Source organism: Moschus berezovskii, chromosome 4, assembly GCF_049115385.1.
Source record: "Moschus berezovskii isolate FMDL1 chromosome 4, NW_MosBer_1.0, whole genome shotgun sequence".
NCBI classification, from domain to species: Eukaryota; Metazoa; Chordata; class Mammalia; order Artiodactyla; family Moschidae; genus Moschus; species Moschus berezovskii.
In genome coordinates this window covers 62371948-62398531 of record NC_142463.1, presented here as the reverse complement: position 1 = coordinate 62398531, position 26584 = coordinate 62371948, and the positions used below count along the sequence as shown (strand labels likewise).

The 26584-nt window shown below is 37.4% G+C and overlaps 1 protein-coding gene across 2 annotated transcripts in view; it reads right to left on the bottom strand.

The window, feature by feature from the left end:
• Positions 1–4984: 4984 nt before the first annotated feature.
• PRKACB (protein kinase cAMP-activated catalytic subunit beta) overlaps positions 4985–26584 on the bottom strand; it is a 155796-nt gene continuing 134196 nt past the window's right edge. For both annotated transcript variants that reach the window (XM_055401854.2, XM_055401853.2), the window contains exons 9-10: positions 17923–18087; positions 4985–8257 (exon numbers count right to left, since the gene is read on the bottom strand). In XM_055401854.2, coding sequence (XP_055257829.1) covers positions 8132–8257; positions 17923–18087 — 291 coding nt within the window. In that variant the 3' untranslated portion in view covers positions 4985–8131. The remainder of the gene's footprint in view (positions 8258–17922; positions 18088–26584) is intronic.

Below are 26584 nucleotides of genomic sequence, written 5' to 3'. Positions count from 1 at the left end.
CATGAGTCACAAATTCAAACAGGTAGGAGTAGAAATGGTTTGTCTCGCCATTAAAATGTCTGGGGCATTAACTGGGAATATTATATAGCTGGAAGCGTCTCCACAGAGGGGCTGGTGCCACCTGAAAGCATCTTTACTGGGAAGGGACACAGACCTTGCTTCTCAATGGGAAGAGCGTCAAAGAGTTTGTGACCATGTTTAGAATGGCTGTCACCCCCCACAGGTGCTGTTTGGTCATTTTCTCTAAAATAACATTCAGTTAACAGGGTGTAGTCTATTTTAAATAATACTTTACATGTTATTGTTAAATTTCATGTTTTTATAGAAAGATATTAAATGTTTCCAAAAAGTTTATTGAAGGATAAAAATAGTGATGAAAATAACAAAATAAGTACTTTGTAATATTTTGAATATCTTAAATAGTGAAGTAGATTTCAGTGAGAATATTAATTGGGAATCCGTGTATTGGAACAAGTAAATCTTTGAGTTTGATGGTTTCCTAAATTATAATTGTGACAAAGCTGTGGGACAATGAAAATGAGAAGAGGGAAGACTCAGATATCTCTGAGAATTGAATTTTGTGGGATTGGTCAGTCCTTTGCCCCTAGCCAGGGATGTTGTTTACTAGGATAATTTCTTAATAAGTGGTATGGTACCACTGTTTTTATGCCTTTCATTCTGGTAGACCTATAAAGTTTTTCCACAATGCACAAAATAATTATTTTCCATACAATTTTTTTTGGTTTTTGTTGGTGAAGATGTGGAACAGATTTTAGTGAATATCAGCTTTTTTTCCCCCCTTTCTGACACATCTTTCTTCTGAGAACTACACCTCCTCCAACCCATGTAATTCTAGTGAGGCTGTTGTCATGTATATCCCCTTACTTGGGCACAGAGGTAGGTTCTGACCCAGGCAGGGCCACTAGTCCCGTTTAGGTATTGACATAATTCACAAGAGACCTTCTCCTTCATCAAGGACTATGAGTTCTTCTGAAAGTGCAAGCCTAGAGTTCTGGTGCTTTTATTTTCTGCCCCATGGAGAGTGTCTCCTGAAACTGAAGTCAATTCTGAGGAAAGCAGGGTTAAGAGGTGGAGTGAGAGAGAGGCAGAGTTCCAACGATACGTAGTTTGATCTTACATTGTGACAAAAACCCAACCTTGGACTTCCTGGTTCTGTGAGGCCACTGCTTCCCTTTTTTATTAAAGCTACTTTGCATTGAGTGGTCTGTCACTTGCTGAGAGAGCCTTGAGTAGCCTTAATTCCCAAAGTATAAAAGCAAGATTCAGTCTTCCCCCTTATAGCAAACATTGTACTAAGCATACTAAATTAAGAATTGTGCAAAATCAGCCCCAAATAAATGACAAGTATGTATGGAGGGAAAGCAAAGTGAGAAAAGAATTGGTGGCATACTATCTAGAACAATGTAGGTGAAGCCACTGATGAGAGATTCTACATTGGGCTTTTGGTGTTGAATTGTATGTGAAGAAAAAAGGTTCAGCAACTTTTTCATTGTTTATCTTGGGGAAGAAAACTTTTGATTAGTGATTGTTTTCTTAGCCACAGTATAGCTAGAAATGAGGTTATCTGCAGATCAGTAAGTGACAAAGAAGAACATTGCTACTTGAATGAAAAAGGCTTTTTTCTGGATGCTAGTAACCATATTTATTCATGGAGAATGTTCTGCACTTAACTACGTGTTTCTTGACTTTGACAGTTATTACAGAAAATAGTGAAAAATTTAATAACAGGGAGCTTGTGGTCACTGAGTATGAGTTTTTAGCATACTGTATGAAGAAATGGGCAGCAAAGACAAGGGTTTTTTCTCCACATGACAATGATGTTGGCTTTTAAAAGGAAGGGTTCTCCTGAGCTTGGGAAGTGAAGAATGAGATGAAAACATTTCTTCATGGCAATGATACTGCTGGTGATGCCATTTCAGTGACATCAGATGGCTTGCTCCAAAGTATTATTTTCAGTCCTAAAAGGAATGGATCAGAATTTCTTAAGAAAGCTGAACTTTGATGGAACTGGCTTAATTGCTAAGAGCAAGTATCTTAATATTTGAATTTTTAAAATGGATGAAGATATTAATGCTCTGACATGGGGCGTGTTTATTTTTGAAGAATTACTCTATCATTATAAAGAATGCAGGCAATTCAGTGCAGTGCCAAGAAGTTATAAAATCACCCCAAATTCCACACCATTAGTACCATACTTGGCTTTCCTCTATGTGCGAACAGAAATAGAAGGCTAGAGACACAGAGAGGTACTAACTAGATAGCACTTATTTAATAAAAATCATTTTTTAATAGAACGTCTCCAATTTAATTTTACTTATAAAATCCAATTTAGTAGAAGAAACTGAAATGAAAATAAATGAAACTGGATTCAACACAAGAAGTCTTGAAGTAAAAATGAAAGCTGCTGATAAATGTTCTTTCCCCACAAAATAATTATGAAATTATAAAAAGAATCATTGAGAAGTTAGAGTCATTATCTTATATTACCACATGCACTAGTTTTAGATTCTATTAGTTGACTTCCTGCCATAAAAGATAAGGAAATGACCAGTCTTACTTCCTTTTCCTACCTTCCAATTTTGTTCTATCTTTTTCTAACTTTGCTAAGGTTTAACACACTTACATCTGGTTCTGTAGCTATAATTCCCACTCTGTGTGTGGTTAGTATGACAAATAGATTCAGTGTTCACCATGGGTTTTGTATCTCTGCTTCCTTATTACTGAATTCTTTTTCAAAGATCCAGTTGTATGTGAAGGGGCCATAGGTTTTCTTTTAATTACTCAGAGTCTCACCTTGTGCCTTTAAATTAAATGCAATTTGATTGGGTATACTACTCTTGGCTCACATTGTCTTTCACTTAGAACTTCATACCATCACTGTCTTTTGGCACCAAGTAATACTAAGGAGACATCTGAGATAGCCAGATTCTGTCATCACCTTGAGGGTCTTAATTTTATGCATAAAATTTTTAATCCTTGTAGTTCCAAACCTTCACTGGACTATGGTTTGGTGTTGAAACCTGTGTGTCAATTTTTCCTGAAAAGATAATTTTTCACACACTGTTTCATCTATAGTTTCTTAATTCAAGGAGGCCAGTTGTGGATTATTTTTGTTCACAGTGTCCATGACCACTTCTGAATTTTATTATCGTTTTTATTTAGTATCATTATCTCACTGTAATAAAGATCTTACCTATTAGTACGTCTGTGGCTTTAGCCCCCACTTACCACTGTGTATTTTCATCTTTTCTGTCTGTGGAGATGTTTGTCTTCAGCACAATCTATTAATGTATCCTTAAAGATATTTGAAAATATATTCTATCATTTATATGAGGAAAGTAAGCAGCCTCCAGAAGCTGGAAAAGGCAAGGAAACCTAGAGCCTCCAGAAAGGAATACAAGCCTGCCAATGCTTTGATTTTTAATCTAGAGAGACTCACTTCGTATGTCAGCTCTAAGATAATAAATGTGTTGTTTTAAATCACGAATTTTGTGGTAATTTGTTACAGGAGCCAAGGAAAAACTAACATGTTAAAGTTATCATTGGCTGTATTACTACCCCATTAATAATCAGACAATGAACCAACTGGGCTTCTCTCACCAGACCTTTATCCCCATCCCACTTTCCTTTAGGCTGTTGCATTAACATCAGCATTAAGAGATAAGCAAAGAGGAGAGTGAAAAAGTTGACTTAAAACTCAACATTCAGAAACCTAAGATCATGACATCTGGTCCTATCACTTCATGAGATGGGGAAACAATAGAAACAGTGACAGACTTTATCTTCCTGGGCTCCAAAATCACTGTGGACGGTGACTGCAGCCATGAAATTAAAAGATGCTTGCTCTTTGGAAGAAAAGCTATGACAAACCTGGAGAGCATATGAAAAAGCAGAGACATTACTTTGATGACATAGGTCCGTCTAGTCAAAGCTATGGTTTTTCCAGTAGTCATGTATGGATGTGACAGTTGGACTATAAAGAAAGCTTAGCACTGAAGAATTGATGTTTTTGAACTGTGGTGTTGGAGAAGACTCTTGAGAGTCCCCTGGACTCCAAGGAGATCCAACCAGTCCATCCTAAAGGAGATCAGTCCTGGGTGTTCATTGGAAGGACTGATGTTGAAGCTGAAACTCCAATACTTTGGCCACCTCATGCGAAGAAGTTGACTCATTTGAAAAGACCCTGATGCTGGGAGGGATTGGGGGCAGGAGGAGAAGGGGACGACAGAGAATGAGATGGCTGGATGGCATCACTGACTTAATGGACATGAGTGTGAGTGAACTCCAGGAGCTGGTGATGGACAGGGAGGCCTGGCGTGCTGCAATTCATGGGGTCGCAAAGAGTTGGACTGAGTGACTGAACTGAACATACAGAAATGAGGAAACTAGAATTTACATAAGCTTAACAATGATAAAATGAAGCAGTCACTGGTTATAAAATGCATCAATGTTTATAAACATTTGTAGTAACAAAACAAAAAATGGTAAGTTATTAATTACCTAAAAAGGTATTTCTTGAGGTAAATGACAACTATAGTAATACGCATTAATCAACCTGGCTAAAACGAGAAGAGGTAATGGTGAAGCTCAAAAACACCTCTAAAGAAAAAAAAAAAACAAAAACCTCTGAAGAAAAAAATATATATAAATTCATAGTTCACTATTACAAAATAAGGATGAGGGCTCTTCTAGTGTTAATCTTTAAAATATGAATATTTTCAACATTATTTTATGAGTAATTTAGACTAATAGTATTAGGAAAAAGTAGAAACACTTTAGAGACTATGGAATAAACCTAGTAGTTTCTCAGTAAACACCCAGTTAGAATAGGCTAGTGGCCATTTGACTCTCTATTGCTCTGTTCTCACCCAAATACATAAGAACTAGGAATCCATAAGCATCTGAAGTATACACAGAAAATAAATCAGGAAATAAGGGTACTAAATAGAATCCAAGACTCAAATTATTTTATCCTTTCAAGATACTTTAATTTTGCAGTTATTAATTAAAAAACACAGTTGTTCTCAGCATTTCCTAGCTACAGGAGTGCATAGGAAATTCCATTCTAAATAAAGAAGTAATTAATGAAATAACAACACACCTTAACATTTTACATTGATAGGTTACAGTTTACAAGGTGCTTTCACATACATTATTTCATTTGATTCTTCAACAAGCAGAAAAAACAGCAGGAAAGAAAAATGATTTTTTTAGGTTTACAATGAGTATTTTCAGGCCAATGGGCACTCACCACAGGAACATATATATCAGAACAAGACAGCAATGCCCACAAGCCACAATATCATTTTGGTAGGTTGACAGTTTGATATCAATTGGATATTTAGCATCAGTGAAGGAGGAAGGAATCAGACAGACACGAAGTTCTCAGGATATTCAAAGAACTATAAGAACACTGCAAGAATTAAGGAGAAGAAAAAGACCCTAGAATATCGCCTTCCTGAGACTGACTTCAAAGCATGTTATCCCCTCAGAATGTCAAAAAGAATCTCATCACAAGATGGGGAAGTTAGAAGGGACCTTAGAAACTGCCTAATGGAACTCGTCCATTTCACAGATAAGAGAACTGAGGCCAAGATCACTGCTGATAGTGACAGACAAGGCTTGACACTCAGATGCCTTGACTTTCAGTCTATGGCTCCTTTCCTGACAATATCATCTCGTTATTTCTTCTGTTTCAAATAATGTAATCTGAGATTAAATACTGATTCATTCCACTTATTTCTTATTCAAGTTTTTATCTTATTTTTGGCTAAATTGTGGCTGAAACTGGGAGTTTTATATAATTCTAAGATATTCTAATTCAATGTATTTGACTTGTTGGAAATAGACTCCCTTGATGGATTGGGACAAAGCTTGCTGATGTCCTTCAAATGGGAAGTTAAATGGAATGGCTAAATAGCCCTCAAAGCCAATGCATGCCTACAGGTCATCCACCCAGGCAGATTTTATAGCCAATTTGTGCCAGGCAGTAGTAATTTCATGATTTTCTTTTTTGTTTTTTAAGAATTCATAGAAATCTTTTTAGTTACTTAAAACTAAAAATGTAATAATCAAATTGTCACCCCATGATTACTAAAATTATTATGTAATAATTTTACAATAATATACAACATAGGTACCATAGCATTTATAGCATACATACTGAATACATGAACAGCATGTTCTTGGGTCTAAATGAAATACAAAAAACCTAAATTATTTTATACAAATGATGTTTTAGATTTATTAACATGATATATTATTACATAAAATTTGCTACAGCAAAGTATTTCATATTTTCCTTGCACATTTTAAATATAAGTGGACCAACAAATCAGTATCAGCTTTAAGTGACATGGCCATGCAGAAACACTTGACAACCAAAAGATGTACAGACGGATGCAGAGAACATCTCAGACAGATTTCTTCAGCATCTTCAAAGGTTTTACAAAGGTGTGGTACACATGAAAAGAAGTAGAATCAGTGGCCTACCTGCACCGATAATGAAGCAGAGTGTTTATATACATTAAGATCAGTTTGATTAAACACAATTCATCTTATATGCATGTAAATTGATCATAAAAATGAACACAGTTTATTTTCAACTATTTTGGTGTGTTGTTTTAAGATAGGTCACCGACAGAGATAAAACCAGACAGGAAATTTAAAAGCAAAGAAAAAAAATATTAAAAATTGAGTTAAGCCACGGATTCTCAACAAACAGTGAATGAAATGGGCAAAAATGCTTGAAATTTCCACATGATAGCAATGTTATTAAGTCAGTTGGCAAAAAAAAAGTATATTAAAAAAACCCAAATACTAAAATTGTATTTGCATGATCATAATTCCATTTACTGAAAGAAGCTAGAAATTATGACATATCTAAAAATACCACACCTCAAAATTAAAATACAGTTGTGGCAGTTTTATAAACTTTGTCCCCTTCCCTCATTGCCGAGGCACAGGACAAAAGCTGAAGTTGCAGCAGTGCCTCTATCTCAGGCTGACACATACAGTACACCAGCATAATCACCTGGCAACAACTTTTGTTCTTAACTGTGACAAAACAAAGCAAAGCAAAACAAACAAAATACCTCTCAACAAAAGTGCCTCTATATCATTTACAAGAATCAAGCCATTTGTTTGGCTTATATGAGTATTTGTTCACATCAATGTTCTTTTTAGTTCATGTCTCTTCCTTTAAAAAGTTTAAAATGGGGACTTTTTGAGAAACTTAAAAATTTGTCACTTTCATTAGTCATGTTCTATTAAAATACTGTCTAAAATCTTTATGGAAATTTAAAGTTTATAAATCTTAGAACTCTTCTCTTGATACCTACATCAGTGCTGGTACCAAGTGAGAGAATCTGGATGATTATGATCCATGTTATTAGCTTTTCCTGCAAATGAGACACAATTGTCACACTGCACAGGTTGGTCACGTATTTACTCAAGGGGAGGATGACAGAAAAGGCAGTGAAGTGACACAGAGCTTCTGATCTGTTTGAATCCAAACTGCTGGGTCGAGCTACTCTGCATTAGTGAGTTCTAGGAAAGTTAATGTTCTATTTGTGTAAATATCCTTGGTGAAAAGACATTCTATCTTTAAAAACTGTCCAGCGTTTTGGCAAAAACTGAGTATGAGCTATTCAAAGTAAAAATAATTATTAGAAAGCATATCCTCAAGCAACTGACCAACACAAATATTGGTTAAGAGTTACTGAAAGCAACATTTATCCTTCCCTTCCAAAGTCACATAGCCATAACACTGCCCATTTAAAACACCAAGAAAATAAAATGAGCACTATTTGCAGAAAAATTAATGGAAATGAAACAGGACGGAATGGATGTGGAAGAAGAGAAGAATGATGAACCAAAGGAAGCGGGAGAGTGTCTAGTTCTGTGTTATGGCACAGACAATGCTTGCTTAGCGGTGCCTTGTTACAGAGGTGGATGCAGAGTGCACACACGGATGACGAGAAGAGAGACCTCACTCAGTCGCTGGAATGAAGGAACTCGGTAACTGCTTTGACAAGGATGGTCTCGGCTCTACCTTATCTCTTAACAGAGTGCAAAGACTGAGTGTGAGCTCCGATGTCATCTTGTTGCTCTAAAATTCATCAAATTCTTTCCCACATTTTTCTGTTATAGAGACACGGATATCTTCTTCTTCATAGTCATCAAAGTTGCTGGTATCTCCAGAGCCTCTGAACTTTGGTATGAATGGAGCTTCAACCTGTAATTGAGAAACAGAGAAAACAAGAGTGACATTATGATTTATTATAAGAAATATATATATTTGGTCTTAGTGTCAGTTCCTGGCACAAAGCTCCTAAAGCCTTTGGATCTTCTGAATCGAGCATGGCAAAGGTGTCTTTTGTTATGTTAATGAGGTGTCTTTGGGAAAGCCCATAGGTAACTTAAGTAGGGTGGCTGGTTGCCAGGGTACCCAACACTGTGATTAGAAGGTTGGAACTTTCAGTTCACTACCTGACCTGGGGAAGGAGTACCTCAAGGCTGTAAATTGTCACCCTACTTATTTAACTTATATGCATGAAAATGCCATGCTGGATGATGCACAAGCTGGAATCAAGATTGCTGGGATAAATAACAACAACCTCAGATATGTAGATGACATGACCCTTATGGCATAAAGTGAAGAGGAACGAAAGAGCCTCTTGATGAAGATGAAAGAGGAGAGTGAAAAAGTTGGCTTAAAACTCAACATTCAGAAATCTAAGATCATGGCATCTGGTCCCATCACTTCATGGCAAGTGGATGGGGAAACAATGGAAAGTGACAGACTTTATTTTCTTGGGCTCCAAAATCACTGTGGACGGTGACTGCAGCCATGAAATTAAAAGACGCTTGCTCCTTGGAAGAAAAGCTATGACAAACCTGGATATCGTATGAAAAAGCAGAGACATTACTTTGATGACAGGTCCTTCTAGTCAAAGCTATGGTTTTTCCAGTGGTCATGTATTGATGTGAGAGCTGGACCATAAAGAAGGTTAAGTGCTGAAGAATTGATTCTTTCAAACTGTGGTGCTGGAGAAGGCTCTTGAGAGTCCCCTGGTCAGCAAGGAGATCAAACCAGTTAATTCTAGAGGAAATCAACCCTGAATATTCATTGGAAGGACTGAAGCTGAAGCTCCAATACTTTGGCCACCTGATGCAAAGAGCCAACTCATTGGAAAAGACCCTGATGATGGGAAAAATTGAAGGCAGAAGGTGAAGGGGATGACAGAGGACAAGATGGTTGGACGGGTTTACCAACTCAATGGACAGGAGTTTGAGCAAACTCTGGGAGAGAGTGAAGGGCAGGGAAGCCTGGTGTGTTGCAGTCCTTGGGGTCGTAAAGAGTCGGACATGACTGAATGACTAAAACCACAACCTGATTTGAGAGGGAAGAGGGGCTGGAGATTGAGTTCAATTAGACTCCCCTGGTGGCTCAGTGGTAAAAAAAATTTGTCTGCCAATACATGAGACACAGGAGACACTGGTTCGATCCCTGGGTTGAGAGGATACACTGGAGGAGGAAATGGCAACCCATTCCAGTGTTCTTGCCTGGGAAATCCCATGGATAGAGGAGTCTCGAGGGCTATAGTCCTTGGGGTCGCAAAGAGTCAGACATGACTGAGCAACTGAACACTCACACCAAAGGGCAATAATTGAGTCAATCATGCCTATATAATGAGGCCTTCATGAAACCCCAAAAGGAAAGAGTTTGGATTTTGGAGAGCTTCTGGGGTGGTGAACCTGTGGGGACTTGGGGAGAATGGCATTCCTGGAGAGAGCAGGAAACTAGGATCCCCTTTCTATACATCTTGTCCTAGGCCTCTCTTTCATCTGGCTATTCTTGAGTTATACCATTTATAATAAACTGGTCACCGAGTAAGCAACTTTTCTCAGTTCTGTGAGCCAGTTTAGGAAATTAATTGAACCCCAAGGTTTTGGGGGAATCTTGATCTATCGCTTGTTAGTCAGAAGCACAAACTGGACTTGCAGTTGGTATCTCCAGACAGGAAGTGTCAGAAGTGAGTTCATTGCTTGGTTGCATGGAAAAAGAGGAGAAAGTAATACCTGAGAATTTCCGAACACTAAGGAAAATAAATTCTTATTATTACTAACACAGTGGCAATCTTTAAATGCCTTTAAGTCCCTAAATGATAACAACATTAAGAGAAGAAACTAACTATAGGTTTGCTATTAATCTCAACATTTTTATTCAAAGTATGGTACAGGCCAACAAACTTGAGATTCCTAGGATAATTCACTGCTGCCATCAAAATGCTGGTACTGAAGGTTACAGAAGATGAGATGGTTGGATGGCATCACTAACTTGACGGATGTGAGTTTGAGCATACTCTGGGAGTTGGTGATGGACAGGGAGGCCTGGCATGTTGCAGTTCATGGGGTCTCAAAGAGTCGGACACAACTGAGCAACTGAACTGAACTGAAAGTTACAGAACTCCAGTTTTCCTTTATCAGTTTCTTATTTCTGAAGTCTATTTTTCTATCCTCCTTTCCTTAATTCCTTCCTCTTTAGGTTATTTTTTTTTATATTCCCAAGATTATTTTGTTTAAAATATCTGGCTATCAAAACTTTCTGGGAAATTTGAAAAAAAAAAAGTCTTTTAGAATTACAAAATTGTTAAATTCTGAATATTTTTCTCTTTGGATCCTAAAAATAAAATGTCTTTCCATTATTTAAAATAGCAGTCTTTATAAAGATTATGTTATGTGTTGAATATATCTGAGGGAAAGATTTTAAAAGCTGAAAAAATAACACCACAATTTACACAGCATCTATAATGTTTATAAACAACTATATGCATTTCTTTCTCAAAATAACACTGTGAGAGAGGCATGGCAGGTAGCCTTATTCCCATTTTACAGATTATAAAACAGAAAGTTGATCAAATTCATATGACTAGTAAGTAGCTAAAGTAGGTTTCAAATTCATAAGTCTTCATTTTTAGTCCAGAGCTGTTTCTAATATTTATACCAGTGATTTCCAAAGAGTTTTGATTAATGTGCCTTTACATCTTTGAGTATATATCACCAATAAATGTACAGTTTTTTATTTATAAGTAATTTACACACATGGCTAAATTATTACAAGATACACACAAACAAGACATCTAAAAAAATAAGGTAAAAAATAAGTAGGAATGGGAAGTCTAACTGGTTGCCTTGTGTGCCCTGTATGGGGGCCTGCAGGTCTGCACCACACAGAAGAATGAGCTAAGCAGTCGCTTCATGTCTAGCCAGGCAGTAATTTAGGATCACACCTATTGAGACAATCATCTCTAGAAAATGACTGTACAGTGTGAGCTGTCCAGGCCATTTTCTTCCATTTCTGTCTTTCTGCCAGATAACTTTGACTATTTTGTTGTTCATAAGCACTTGGTCAAAGAATAAAGACTATGAAAACTATTCAAATTTCCTATCATTTTTGTACTTATCTACATACTTATCACTGACATGATACTAAAACAAATGGCTATTTTAAAGTACTGAATTATTTCTACTTGTAAATTATCCAGAGATTCCCAAGTTCATTTCTGTTAATCATCAAGATTTACTATCAATCAGTTTGCCCAATACAGTAACCTGTTATACTGTGCTACTTCTCAGCAGATAAGCTGTTTAACCTAGATAAACCAAGCTCTTAGGAAAGGGCTCATCATTTGGATGAGCAGTAGCAGTTCTACCCATTTTAAGAGTAATTGTTTAAAATACATGATATGCATAGAATAGTAAATATTGGCTAAGTAACAGAAGAAATGTTTATTTGTAAATACAAGTTTTAAAAGATTCAAAATACATCATAAATTTTTAGAATATTAATAAGGACAAACCTCAAAGAAATCTAATTAATTCATCTAAATATAGCATTAATTAACAATACTATAACAATAAAGATAGTATAGTGATAATTACAAAGGGATATAAATGACTTTATAGGAAAATATAAAATTCTAAAATTAACTCAATAAGAGGTAAAAACTTGAAGAGGCCAATAGCCACAGAATTAACTTGTTTTCATTTCCAAGGTATAAATATAATTCCTATCTTTCTTAAATTCCCCAAAGAAACATGGAAAATTTCCAACCTAATTTTATGAATCTATATAATTTCAACTCCAGAAAAACAAAAACTACAGGTTGATAAAATTTAAGACTATAGAAGTAAAAATCCTAAATAAAGCTTTAGCAAATTAATTTCAGGCAGATATTAAAATAATAATACCCTATGATTAAAGGATATTCATTTCAGGAATGTTAGGGTATCTCACCAATATAACTCTTTATACTAACATGTCAAAGAAGATAAAATACAATATACTGGCAGTCAAGGATATTTCCTTAACCTGATCAAGAATACTTATCCAAGACAAACAGCTAATATCATATCTGGTTCAGTTCAGTTCAGTTCAGTTCAGTCGCTCAGTCGTGTCCGACTCTCCACGACCCCATGAATCACAGCACGCCAGGCCTCCCTGTCCATCACCAACTCCCGGAGTTCACTCAAACTCATGTCCACAGAGTCGGTGATGCCATCCAGCCATCTCATTCTCTGTCGTCCCCATCTCCTCCCGCCCCCAACCTTTCCCAGCATCAGAGTCTTTTCCAGTGAGTCAACTCGTCGCATGAGGTGGCCAAAGTATTGCAGTTTCAGTTTTAGCATCAGTCCTTCCAATGAACACCCAGGATTGATCTCCCTTAGAATGGACTGGTTGGATCTTCTTGGTAAAGCATAAAAAGTATTCCCATTCAAAAGAGAACAAGATAAGACTGTTCAACAGGCCCACTATTTTGAAATATTATTCTAGACATTCTAGCATATACAAATAAAACAAAATGGAAATAAAAGATATTAAAAAGAAGACAAATGACAAATGATACCTCTACCCACTGTGATGAACTTCCAGTAAAATCTAAGGAAATTAATAACATAATTTACTTAGTAAGTTGGCCAATCATAATAAACATAGAAATGTTTTCTCCCCCATACTCTTAATGGGAAAGAAACATGCTCACAGTAGCAACCAAAATATAAATTTAAGGAAAAACTTTGAGAAAGAAATTAAACTTGTATGAGGTAAGGGGTTTCTAAAGCCTTACCAAATAACAGAAAATATTTGAATAACTGCACAAATATAACATGTTCATTATGAAGAATTTTCAAGATTTTGGTTTTCTTCTAATTAATACACATAATCCCTTTTCACTTTCATGCACTGGAGAAGGAAATGGTGACCCACTCCAGTGTTCTTGCTGTCTATGGGGTTGCATGGAGTCGGACACAACTAGAGTGACTTGGCAGCAGCAGCAATCCCAATTAAGATCCCCCAATACAACATAAATATTTGGGAAGACCAACAAAACAGAGTAATTACTGCTTATTAGGTACAGAGTTTCAGTTCTGCAGGAGGAAGTTCTGGAGATGGATGGCGGTGATGGTGGCACAACAGTATGAATGTACTTAATGTCCCTGAACAGAACATTTACATTTGATTAACATATTAAATTTTATGTTATAGGTACTTTACTACAATAAAACTGGAGAAAACTGAAATATGTATTTGTCATAAATATTTACAAAAATTCACATATTAAATATATAAGTATCTTGAAAACTGAAAAAAATCACATTATAAACCTACATAAAATGATGCGGTGGTTCCCTGATGGCTCGATGAGTAAAGCATCTTCCTGCAATGCAGGAGCTGCAGGAGACTCAGGTTTGATCCCTGGGTGGGGAAGATCCCCTGGAGTAGGGAATGGCAACCCACTCCAGTGTGCCTAAAAAGTCCCATGGACAGAAGAGCCTGGCAGGCTACATGGTTCATGGGGTTGCAGAGTTGGATGTGACTAAGTATGCATGCACAGTCTGAAGTTGAGGGGAAAGTGAAGGCCTGGAGGAAGCAGATTTACTATTGAAGGTGGTTACTAAAGTCATGGGAATGGACTGTAGTGAGGAAAAGTACAGAAATAAAAGGAAGAAATATGCCAACTGTTAGGAGAGGTACTGTCTGAATGATGGGATTATGATGATTTAAAATCTATTTACTTAACAAATTACCTCATGACAACTGTATGAAACACACCTCAACCAGCAAGAAAAATAGAGCCAATCTATTTAATTTTTCTCTCCAAACTACTTTCTTTTGTATTCTTTACTTTAACCTAAATGTTGAGGATGAGAAATCTGATGCTTTAAAGTAGTTAAGTAATTTGCTTGAGCTCTCACTCCTAATGGTTGGCTGATCTGGGATTCAAATCAATGTCTACCTAACCCCAGAGTTCACGTTCACTCTTTACTGCCTTCCGAAGCAGTCGTCCTACTCTAAAAATGCTCAAAACATAAAATTTAAGCAGATAAAATGTAAAAAATCTATGAATATCTTATGAAGCAATGTACTGCTCCATGGTTTGGGGCTTTATTTTAAGCTCTCTCTTTAATCGCTAAGTCATGTCCAACTCTTGCGTCCCCATAAACTGTAGCCTGCCAGGCTCCTCTGTCCATGGGATTCTCCAGGCAAGAATACTGGATTGGGTTGCCATATTAAAAGGTCTTTAACGAACAAAGGTAGTGGAGGTGATGGAATTCCAGTTGAGCTATTTCAAATCCTGAAAGATGATGCTGTGAAAGTGCTGCACTCAATATATCAGCAAATTTGGAAAAGTCAGCAGTGGCCACAGGACTGGAAAAGGTCAGTTTTCATTCCAATCCCAAAGAAAGGCAATGACAAAGAATGCTCAAACTACCGCACAATTGCACTCATCTCACATGCTAGTAAAGTAATGTTCAAAATTCTCCAAGCCAGGCTTCAGCAACATGTGAACCGTGAACTTCCAGATGTTCAAATTGGTTTTAGAAAAGGCAGAGGAACCAGAGATCAAATTGCCAACATCCGCTGGATCATGGAAAAAGCAAGAGAGTTCCAGAAAGACATCTATTTCTGCTTTATTGACTATGCCAAAGCCTTTGACTGTGTGGATCACAAAAAACTGTGGAAAATTCTGAAAGAGATAGGAATACCAGACCACCTGACCTGCCTCTTGAGAAACCTGTATGCAGGTCAGGAAGCAACAGTTAGAAGTGGACATGGAACAACAGACTGGTCCCAAATAGGAAAAGGAGTACGTCAAGGCTGTATATTGCCACCCTGCTTATTTAACTTATATGCAGAGTACATCATGAGGAAACACTGGGCTGGATGAAGCACAAGTTGGAATCAAGATTGCCGGAAGAAATATCAATAATCTCAGATATGCAGATGACACCACCCTTATGGCAGAAAATGAAGAACTAAAGAGCCTCCTGATGAAAGAGGAAAGTGAAAAAGTTGGCTTAAAGCTCAACATTCAGAAAACTAAGATCATGGCATCTGGTCCCATCACTTCATGACAAATAGATGGGGAAACGGTAGAAACAGTAGCTGACTTTATTTTTCTGAGCTCCAAAATCACTGCAGATGGTGATTGCAGCCATTAAAAAGACTCCTTGGAAGGAAAGTTATGACCAACCAGGGAGGCCTGGCGTGCTGTGATTCATGGGGTCGTAAAGAGTCGGTCACGACTGAGCGACCGAACTGAACTGAACTGAGACAACATATTAAAAAGCAGAGACATTATTTTGCCAACAAAGGTCCATCTAGTCAAGGTATGGTTTTTCCAGTGGTCATGTATGGATGTGAGAGTTGGACTATAAGGAAAGCTGAGTGCCAAAGAATCGATGCTTTTGAACTGTGGTGTGGAGAAGACTCTTGAGAGTCCCTTGGACTGCAAGGAGTCCAACCAGTCCATCCTAAAGGAGATCAGTCCTGGGTGTTCATTGGAAGGACTGATGTTGAAACTGAAACTCCAATACTTTGCCACCTGATTCGAAGAGTTGACTCATTTGAAAAGACCCTGATGCTGGGAAAGATTGAGGGCAGGAGGAGAAGGGGACAACGGAGGATAAGATGGTTGGATGGCATCACCAACTCAATGAACATGAGTATGGGTAAACTCCAGGAGTTGGTGATGGACAGGGAGGCCTGGCATGCTGCGGTTCATGGGGTCGCCAAGAGTCGGACATGACTGAGTGACTGAACTGAACTGAATTGAAAGGGCTAATGTAGTGCTGGAATTGGGAACTTGAAGAACCCAGAATTAAATATGTTGTTGTTATTTAGTCGCTAAGTCCAGTCCAACTCTGCAATCCCAAGGACTGTCGCCCTGCAGGGTCTTTAGTCCATAGGATTTCCCAGACAAGAATACGGAAGTGGGCTGCCATTTTCTTCTCCAGGGGAGGTTCCCACCCAGGGATTAAACCTGTGTCTTCTGCATTGACAGGTGGATTCTTTTACTACTGAGCCACCATGGAAGCTAATATGGATGTTATTTAACAGCTCAAACAATTTAAGGCATTTAACCTTTCTAAGCTGATTTTCTTATCAGTAAATTGGGGAAAATGGCATCACCTATCCCATAGAATTACTTCAAAGATTAAAATGAGACATTACAGTGTTGCTTTTATAAATTTTAAAGCACTACATTGGTGCTAGGAAATTTATGGAAAACACGATATGTTTATTTATTCCTGGAGGAGGAAATGGCAACCCACTCCAGTATCCTTGCCTTGAAAATCCAATGGACAGAGAAGACTGGAGTCCATGAGGTGGTAAAGAGTCAGACATGACAGAGCATGAAAGTACATTATTTATTCACTACTTCTAAAATCTATTGTAAGTTGCTCTGGACTTTGTTCTTGACTACATAACAAATTCAGTTGAGATGATAATCCTAACGGCCATGTTTCATGAATTTGATGGTTAGAGAGTATCTGAATCCCTCATTGAGATACAAAGGCTGTACTGGACTCACATTGCTTTGGTCTTGCTATGTTTTCTATCTGCTGGATTAAATTTTTTTTTAAGTGTTAAAAAAATCTTTTATAAGAATATAAATTAGAAAAACGACTTTTTACAATTAGAGCTTTTACATTTTTTTCCCAAGGAAGTTCACTCATATGGCTTCATGGCATTATTAGATATGGCAAATTTTGGAGACATTAGATGTTTTGGTTTTACAGGAAAAGAAAAAGAAAAAATTAACATATTCAAGATGAAAACACTTCATTCATATGAATTATATTTAACTGGGCATTTAAGAAGGAAAACGAGAGATAAAGGTAATTCAACATAGCAAAATTTTTCTTAAATGTCTCAATCCCAAAGGTAAAGTAATGATGATTGAAAAATATCTTAATGAATCCAACAATTAAATGTTACTAAATCTGGCTGTGTGCCAATTCTGGGTAGGTGGGTATATTTGTTTACATATTCTCTTACTAATGTGACTTTACATCAGCTTTGAAGTGCAAATTATTAGGATACCAATATGTACTTGCCATGGCATTATGAAAAGTAAAAGCTATGGGTAGGAAAAATTTAACAAGGAAAATATTTCCAACTGATGATCTATACAGACTATACGCTTTCCCTTCTATCACGGAGAAAACTCATTTAAGTTGTGAGTTATAAGGTTCTTTGTTGTTTAGTTGCTAAGTCATATCTGACTCTTTTACAACCCCAATGGACTGTACTTGGCCAATCTCCTTTACCCATGGGATTTCCCAGGCAAGAACATTGGAGTGGACTGCTATTTATCCTTCTCCAGGAATCTTGCTAACCCAGAGGTCAAACCCATGTCTCCTGCATTGGCAGGCATATTCTTTACCACTGAGCCACTAAGGAAGCCCTATAAAGGTTCTTTAAGTCCTACATAAGATTAATTCAAATGGTAAAACATATTAAAACTTTGTGCTAAGTTGAAGATACCTCTATTACATATAATTTAAATAGTAACTTAAAAAGCTTTTAAATGAAGGAAAGAACAGGCTCACCTTTCTCTGGTAAATAGCAATCCAATCTGTTGTGGCAAACCACTTGTGAGTTTTTATATCACTCACACCATTCTTTAGATTTCCAAACCGCTTTGTTAAATCTACCTGCAGCAGGTTCCTTAGAAGGTCTTTGAGATCTGAACTGAAGTGAGAAGGGAATCGAACCTGCAAAACAGACCATGTGGTAAGACACACATTCTAAGATTCAAGATATTTCTGAGAGGTATTTTTTAAAATGTGATAGATCATTATATAAACAAAAATATGTAGTGATGACTTTCAAATACTTTTAACTACATACTTCAGTCTCCATCAGTTCAGTTCAGTTGCTCAGTCGTGTCCGACTCTCCACGACCCCATGAATCACAGCACGCCAGGCCTCCCTGTCCATCACCAACTCCGGGAGTTCACTCAAACTCATGTCCACAGAGTCGGTGATGCCATCCAGCCATCTCATTCTCAGTCGTCCCCTTCTCCTCCCGCCCCCAATCTTTCCCAGCATCAGAGTCTTTTCCAGTGAGTCAACTCGTCGCATGAAGTGGCCAATAGTAGTCCTTAAAAAAGATAATTATTTAGGTGAATGAATTAGAACTGTTCTGTTAAGATCTTGCTTTGGTCATAAACTTTGTTGATATGGCAAAGAATGGGACATGACTGAGTGACTAACATTTTCACCTTCACTCCAGAAAAATGGACCCCTCTCCAGAAAAATGTGCATAATTACAGAACTTTTCCAGCAATGTCAGAAGGTTTACCCATCTTCAAGAGACACCCCTTGGATCCCATATTATAAACTTTCGTCTTAGAAACAAATTTAAACTTGTAATTTAAATAGAAAAAGCAGCATATGAAAGATATCAGTATGCACATTTTTAAAAGAGATGATCAAAAAAGCAGTCTAAAAATGATGATAAAAACCCACACTGCCTTTCATAGCATAGGAAACCACTTTTCGTTCACTAGTGGGTGACTTTTAAGCATAATTCTGCTATTATGCAATAGTACAAAAATGATTTAGGTTGGTTTAAAAGCAGTTTCCACTTTCTATACTGTGAAGATTTTATAATTAGTTGATTGGCCTCCAGCCTTAAAAACAAAGAAAAAATCTCCAAATAAGTGAAGATGTTATATGTCAGGTAATCAATAAAATAAAGTACCAGTCATTGGAGACCTAGGTCTACTTTCTGTTTTGTTTAAACACTCTTCTCCTCTAACTCTCTATTCCAACCTAACTCCCAGTACTGAAAAATTAAAATAGGTACTATTAAGGGATGGTTTTAGAATGAAGAGCTACATCTATGCCTCCTTACTATTTTCTTTCATTATTACCTTTTCCCCATTGTCCTATGCAACTGTGTTCACTCATTTACACTGCCCTCTTCCCCACCAAACACACAGGTATGCATGCACATAGCTACATGTGCGTGAGCACGTGCACTTTCATTTTAATCCCATTTTCCTGTTGTGCGCCCAATTTCACCCTCCCACCTTCACTAAACACAAACACCATTCTCTGGATTATCATGGCCTTAACTTCAAACTGACCATAAATCTTGAAGAAATGCTTTAAAGGGTTGACAGATACATTTCTGAACCTGCATTCTTTCTTTGGTTCTCTACAAGTGCCGCCAGCACCTGTAACTTGTATCGTGTACCATGACATTACGTCATGTGATCTTCACCATGCACTCATTCCTTTAACCATGTTGCAGTATTCGTGCATGTATGTTTCACCCAGACTGTGAACTTCTGGAGGGAAGATACTGTGTCATTTTTGTGTTTGTAGTTCCAGGATTTATACGATCACTTCAAATAAGACAGTTCACCCATTTGACAATATTGTATTGAGTACCTACTATGTGCCAGGTACTATTCTAGGTGCTGGATGCACAACAGTGAACGAAAATAAGTCTCTGATTTCTTGGCACTTACATCCTAGTTCAATATGACGTTCTTGATGAATACAGTATTAACTATATTCCATTAATAAATACAGAGAAACTAAGATTCAGGGACATTATATACTTTACCCAATCATCACACCAGAAAGCAGCAGAACTAGACTAGAAATGTAGCCTTACAATTCCCAGCCTCACGAATCTTACTCTTTATTACACTTCAAACATATAGAACTTCTCATCACTGACTCTGTGGACATGAGTTTGAGTGAACTCCGGGAGTTGGTGATGGACAGGGAGGCCTGGCGTGCTGTGATTCATGGGGTCGCGGAGAGTCGGACACGACTGAGCGACTGAACTGAACTGAACTGAATTTATATTCTGACTTTGAAAAAGTTCAACGTACTCAACACAGACCCTCACGTTCTCAAAGCAGAAGTTAAAACAGGATGCAGAGCTAGAAATTTATGGCAACACTAGGTTCATCATCATAGTCTTCTGACTGCCACTCACTGGTATTCTGTAAATAAACGTTTCTCAAACTGTAGTTCCAGGGATCACTTTCATCCACTAGGAAGCAGAGGATAACAATGCAGATTCCTGCAGATTACTTCAAAGGTGATAATGGTATTGGCCTGAAAATCTGAGCTTCTGTTTCTAACAATTCATCTATACATGAAAGCTTGGGAAACAATATTTGCAATGCTATTTACTACATTTTTTTTTTCTGCTAGTGACAGATCAAAAAACAATTTTAGTATAAATAATAAACTAAAATCACCATCATAACAGAGGAAAACTAGTACTTGTGTCAAGTAACCAAAGACTATTTGAAAGTTGAAGGTTTGGCGTCAACTCATATTAGCAACTAAAAAACCTCATTTTTGCAAAGCTTGTATTAGTACAGATTATAAGAGGTTATATGTTAAAAAAAAAAAAAAAAGACATGTGAACTACCACCCTCTCTAGTTCCTACTTTTGACACAGTGACTTATTAGAAGTTAGGCACTATGCCAAACACTTTACATGCACTGGCTCATAAAATCCAAAATATAACAGCTAAGTTAGTATGACTGCCCCCATTTTATACCTGATGCAATTAAGACCTACAGGGAATAAGCAATTTGCTCAAGATTACAGAGCTAGTAAGTGGCAGAGCTATAATAGGAAACCAGGACTCTGACTTCAGGGTATATACTTTAACTTCAGGTTACTGTCAGGAACCTTATAAAAGTTTCCTGAAATTTTATCTTAAAAATAATCTACATATTTCTTTATCCTACTTGGAGTAAAAACTAGAGAATACAAGGTATTCAAAGACACCCCATCCACTTGAAAAATACCACAACTATTTATAAAATGATTATATTCTAATTTTGTTTAGATTCTTAAGAAATAACTTATTTGAAGTAAATTTATCTTCACTTAGAATAAACGTTTCATGAACTGTTCAATGTAATGTGTCAGTTATTCTCCCCTTCATGATGTTCAGAATGGTAGATAGTGATGTACTACAAATAAATCTTTTGAATTCAGGTAATACGCAATGAAGTGGATAAAGAATACAGACACCTAAATAAAATAGTTCCTTACTTGGAATGCAAATACAGTGATGGTCCTGAATTAGTTAATGAGTATGTTTATTCATTTAATCCCCAGAACACTGTTTCTCAAGTGGGAAGTAGTGGTAGAGGGTTGTGATGGTAGATATCACAATCATTTGGGAAACTGAAATTCTATACGTGTCCTCCTCACTTCCACATCACACCTTCTTTTCCCCCAGAGATTATGATAGGTAGCCCACACTCCCGTAGTAAGCCATATTAATGATGGGTATCTGTCATATCCTTTACATGAGTTTGGGTAGACTCCGGGAGTTGGTGATGGACAGGGAGGCCTGGCATGTTGCGTGCGGTTCATGGGGTTGCAAAGAGTCAGACACAACTGAGCGACTGAACCGAACTGAACTGACTGATGTTTTAAATGGAAGACTTTTACTTATAGTATGTTAACCTGGAAACATCAAAGACTTCTATAATGGGAAAAATGATGAACTCTTCCTTCAAAACTGTATCAAATTCTGATATGCATTGTCTCTTTGACTATTATCGATTCTAACATATGTAGATATAGAAAGTAAAATCAGAATTCCAGAATACTGCAGCTAGAGGGAGTTTAATTTAGTCTAAACCTTCATTTTAAAGATAAGGAACCTTTTTTAAAAAAAATTAAAATAAGGAACCTGAGCTCCAGTGAGACTATCAACTCAGTTTCATTGTTGGGAAAATAACTTGATTCTCCTGACGCCTACATCTTTCTTCAGGCCAGGATAGCACAAAATAAGTGATAGGGCAAATAATGTGAAAGTAGCTCTAAAGAGCTAGATTTGGAAAAGAGACCGTCTAACCCCATTAAACCGGTGGATCTAAGTGGTAAGGTTATTGGAAACTGGAATTATTTAACATGAAAGAGGGGTTTGTATAGTATGTGCTCCCTAAAATGTTTATTGGATGTTTATCCTCTAATATTTCCTGTTTAGGATTCTTTTTCAACCTTTAGAAACCAAGTTACTTCTGAGTTTCCTAATGATATATTCTTAAGAATAAATCTACTTCTGTAGTGAGGTACACACACATAAGCTTTCAATACATGATATGCATGAAAATCATCTGAAATAATTTAAAAAACATACATATAATTGGAATACACAGAAGACCAACTGAAGTGGTACCTCTGAGAGTGAGCATCTACTTCATGAAAGCTTCATGAAGGCAGAGGCCACAACTGATTTGCTATATCTAGCACTGGTCATATACTATGAGCTTAATAAATATCTAACAAATGCATGGACTTAAATTCAACAAACACTGATTAAATACCATCTATATGCTAGGCACAGATGTGCTTGGGGTATAGTAGAAAAACCAAAATAAGACAAAGATTCCTGCCTCCACAATGTTCACATTCTAGTGAGAAAGAAACTTAGCAACAAACGTGACCCTCTAAAAATGCTGTCATCCATCATTCCTGGCAAAACCTTTCTTTGTAAGGTCTTTAATTTTTTCCTCTGAAGAAAATGGGGGTCACTGCAAGGTTCTGAAAGGAGTAACAAGATCTAACAATTTTTTTTATAGAACTACTCTAGTGACTCAAAAGAGAGCAGTATCAGTGGTGCTGGTAAGAAGTAGCTGAATTCTGTGCATATTCTAAAGATGGAGGCAATATGGTTTTCCTATGCATCAAATATGGATTGAGAACGTCGGGGTGTTTTGGTCTGAGTAGCTAAAAGTAACTGAAAGGATGATGCTGCCATCAAATGAGATGGGAAAGATGGTGGGAGGAACAGATTTGCTAAGGAAAACAAAAATCTGTCAGTTTTAGACAGGTTGAATTTGAGATATTTATTAGACCTCTGAGTGGAGATCTCAGGAAGTGGGATACAAAATTATGCAACTTACGAGTCATGTATAGCTAGTATTAAACTTCCCAGGTGGCTCAGATGGTCTGCCTGCAATGCAGAAGACCTGGGTTTGATCCCTGTGTTGGAAAGATCCCCTGGAGAAGGAACTGACAACCCACTCCAGGACTCTTGCCTGGAAAATTCCACGGATGGAGGAGCCTGGTAGGCTACAGTTCATGGGATCGCAGAGAGTCAGACACCACTGATGACTTCACTTTCTTTCTTTATAGCTAGTATTAAAAGTTATACAGAGGATGTGACCACCAATGAAAGATGTGCAAAAAAAGAAGATCAAGCCAAAGAGATTTAGAAGGAAAGATGAATAGAGGGTAGTGAAATATGTACATATACATCTGATTCATGTTGTAGTACAGCAGAAACTACAGAAACTAACACAACATTGTAAAGCAACTATACTCCCATTAAAATAAATTTAAAAAATTAAAGAAAAAGAATGAGGATATAAATCCAAGCATTCTAGCATCCCCTTTTTAAAGAGTTTCATGAGAATTATGTGTTTTTTAAGCCAATTAAAATTAAAATAAACATGAGTAATTCAGGAATAAAGCTAAGATCATGAAGAGTCACTGAAGCCAAATAAAGGAGTAACGAAAAAAACCACTGAACTAGATTCTATTTCTTGCTTTGCCACTAACTAGCTTTTATCTTGGAGAAGGAAATGGCAACCCACTCCAGTATTCTTGCCTAGAGAATCCTGTGGACGGAGGCGCCTGGTGGGCTGCTGTCCGTAGGGTCGCACAGAGTCAGACACGACTGAAGCAACTTAGCAGCAGCTTTTATCTTTGGGCTATTCGGAGCCCTGCTTTACCTACATATAGAATAAGGGAGTTAGACTAAATAAAATGGAACATTCTTGTCATCTCAAGGATTCTACTATTTCTTTGGCAGAAAGAATACCTGGGTTCCAATCCCAATTCCAGTTCTTTATATTTTAGGCAAATTTTTACCTTTCTGATAAGTGAAATAACCTCACTTATCTCATCCATAAAGTGATAAAAGTATATTTCATCTGGCAGGTATGAAAAGAAATTAGGTAACTTTTACGAAACTGCTTTTTTTTACGGCCATGCTGTATATCTTGAGAGATCTTAGTTCCCTGACCAGGAATTGAACCTGGGTCTACGGCAGTGATGGAGAAGGAAATGGCAACCCACTCCAGTATTCTTGCCTAGGAAATCCAATGGACAGAGGAGTCTGGTGGACTACAACCCATGTGATCACAGAGTCAGACATGACTGAGTGGTTGAGTACTACAGCAGTGAAATCACCAAGTCCGACCCAATGGACTGCCAGGGAATTCCCTATGAAACTGGCCTAGTATCTTATAGGCACTAATTCAATACATGTTTCATTTTAGAATCATATCTTAATGATCTGAAGCTGAATTTCCGATTCAAAAAAGGAAACTAGAAGTCAGAAATATTTATCATTATGTTTCCAGACTACTCAAGGACAGACTGTACTAGAAAAGTGATTGCAGAATATAATAAGTTCCTCTTTTCTTCTTTTCTAACGCTTCACCTTTTAAATTTGTACAACAAACAAATTCTCTTCTTAAAGCACTTAAATTTGATAGAGTGAGGGAGAAAATAGACAACTAAAGCATTGCTTTATAAGGACAAAATTGTGAATATAGTTGATACCTTCTTAAACAACTTTATAAAATTATATTACACAATATGTTAAAATAACTATGAATTAAGTTTGAACTGAGCAAACAACCGAATATTTGTTCGGTTGTAACAGCAATTATAAAGTCTTGTGCATTTTGGTTTTAGGAATAACTATGGTATGGACCTAACAGAAGCAGAAGATATTAAGAAGAGGTGGCAGGAATACACAGAAGAACTGTACAAAAAAGATCTTCACGACCAAGATAGTCACGATAATGTGATCACTGACCTAGAGCCAGACATCTTGGAATGTGAAGTCAAGTGGGCCTTAGAAAGCATCACTACGAACAAAGCTAGTGGAGGTGATGGAATTCCAGTTGAGCTATTTCAAGTCTTGAAAGATGATGCTGTGAAAGTGCTGCACTCAATATGCCAGCAGATTTGGAAAACTCAGCAGTGGCCACAGGACTGGAAAAGGTCAGTCTTCATTCCAATCCCAAAGAAAGGCAATGCCAAAGAATGCTCAAACTACCGCACAATTGCACTCATCTCACACGCTAGTAAAGTCATGCTCAAAATTCTCCAAGCCAGGCTTCAGCAGTATGTAAACCGTGAACTCCCAGATGTTCAAGCAGGTTTTAGAAAAGGCAGAGGCACTAGAGATCAAATTGCCAACATCCGCTGGATCATGGAGAAAGCAAGAGAGTTCCAGAAAAACATCTATTTCTGCTTCATTGACTATGCCAAAGCCTTTGACTGTGTCGATCACAATAAACTGTGGAACATTCTGAAAGAGATGGGAATCCCAGACCACCTCACCTGCCTCTTGAGAAACCTGTATGCAGGTCAGGAAGCAACTGTTAAAACTGTACATGGAACAACAGACTGGTTCCAAATAGGAAAAGGTGTACGTCAAGGTTGTATATTGTCACCTTGCTTATTTAACTTATATGCAGAGTACATCATGAGGAACGCTGGGCTGGAAGAGGCACAATCTGGAATCAAGATTGCTGGGAGAAATATCAATAACCTCAGATATGCAGATGACACTACCCTTATGGCAGAAAGTGAAGAGGAACTCAAAAGCCTCTTGATGAAAGTGAAAGAGGAGAGTGAAAAGGTTGGCTTGAAGCTCAACATTCAGAAAACAAAGATCATGGCATCTGGTCCCATCACTTCATGGGAAATAGATGGAAAAACAGTGGAAACAGTGTCAGACTTTATTTTTTTGGGCTCCAAAATCACTGCAGATGCTGATTGCAGCCATGAAATTAAAAGACGCTTGCTCCTTGGAAGGAAAGTTATGACCAACCTTGATAGTATATTAAAAAGCAGAGACATTACTTTGCCAACCAAGGTCCGTCTAGTCAAGGCAATGGTTTTTCCCGTGGTCATGTATGGATGTGAGAGTTGGACTGTGAAGAAGGCTGATCACCGAAGAATCGATGCTTTTGAACTGTGGTGTTGGAGAAGACTCATGAGAGTCCCTTATACTGCAAGGAGATCCAACCAGTCCATTCTAAAGGAGATCAACCCTGGGTGTTCATTGGAGGGACTGATGCTAAAGCTGAAACTGCAATACTTTGGCCACCTCATGCGACGAGTTGACTCACTGGAAAAGACTCTGATGCTGGGAAAGGTTGGGGGCGGGAGGAGAAGGGGACGACGGA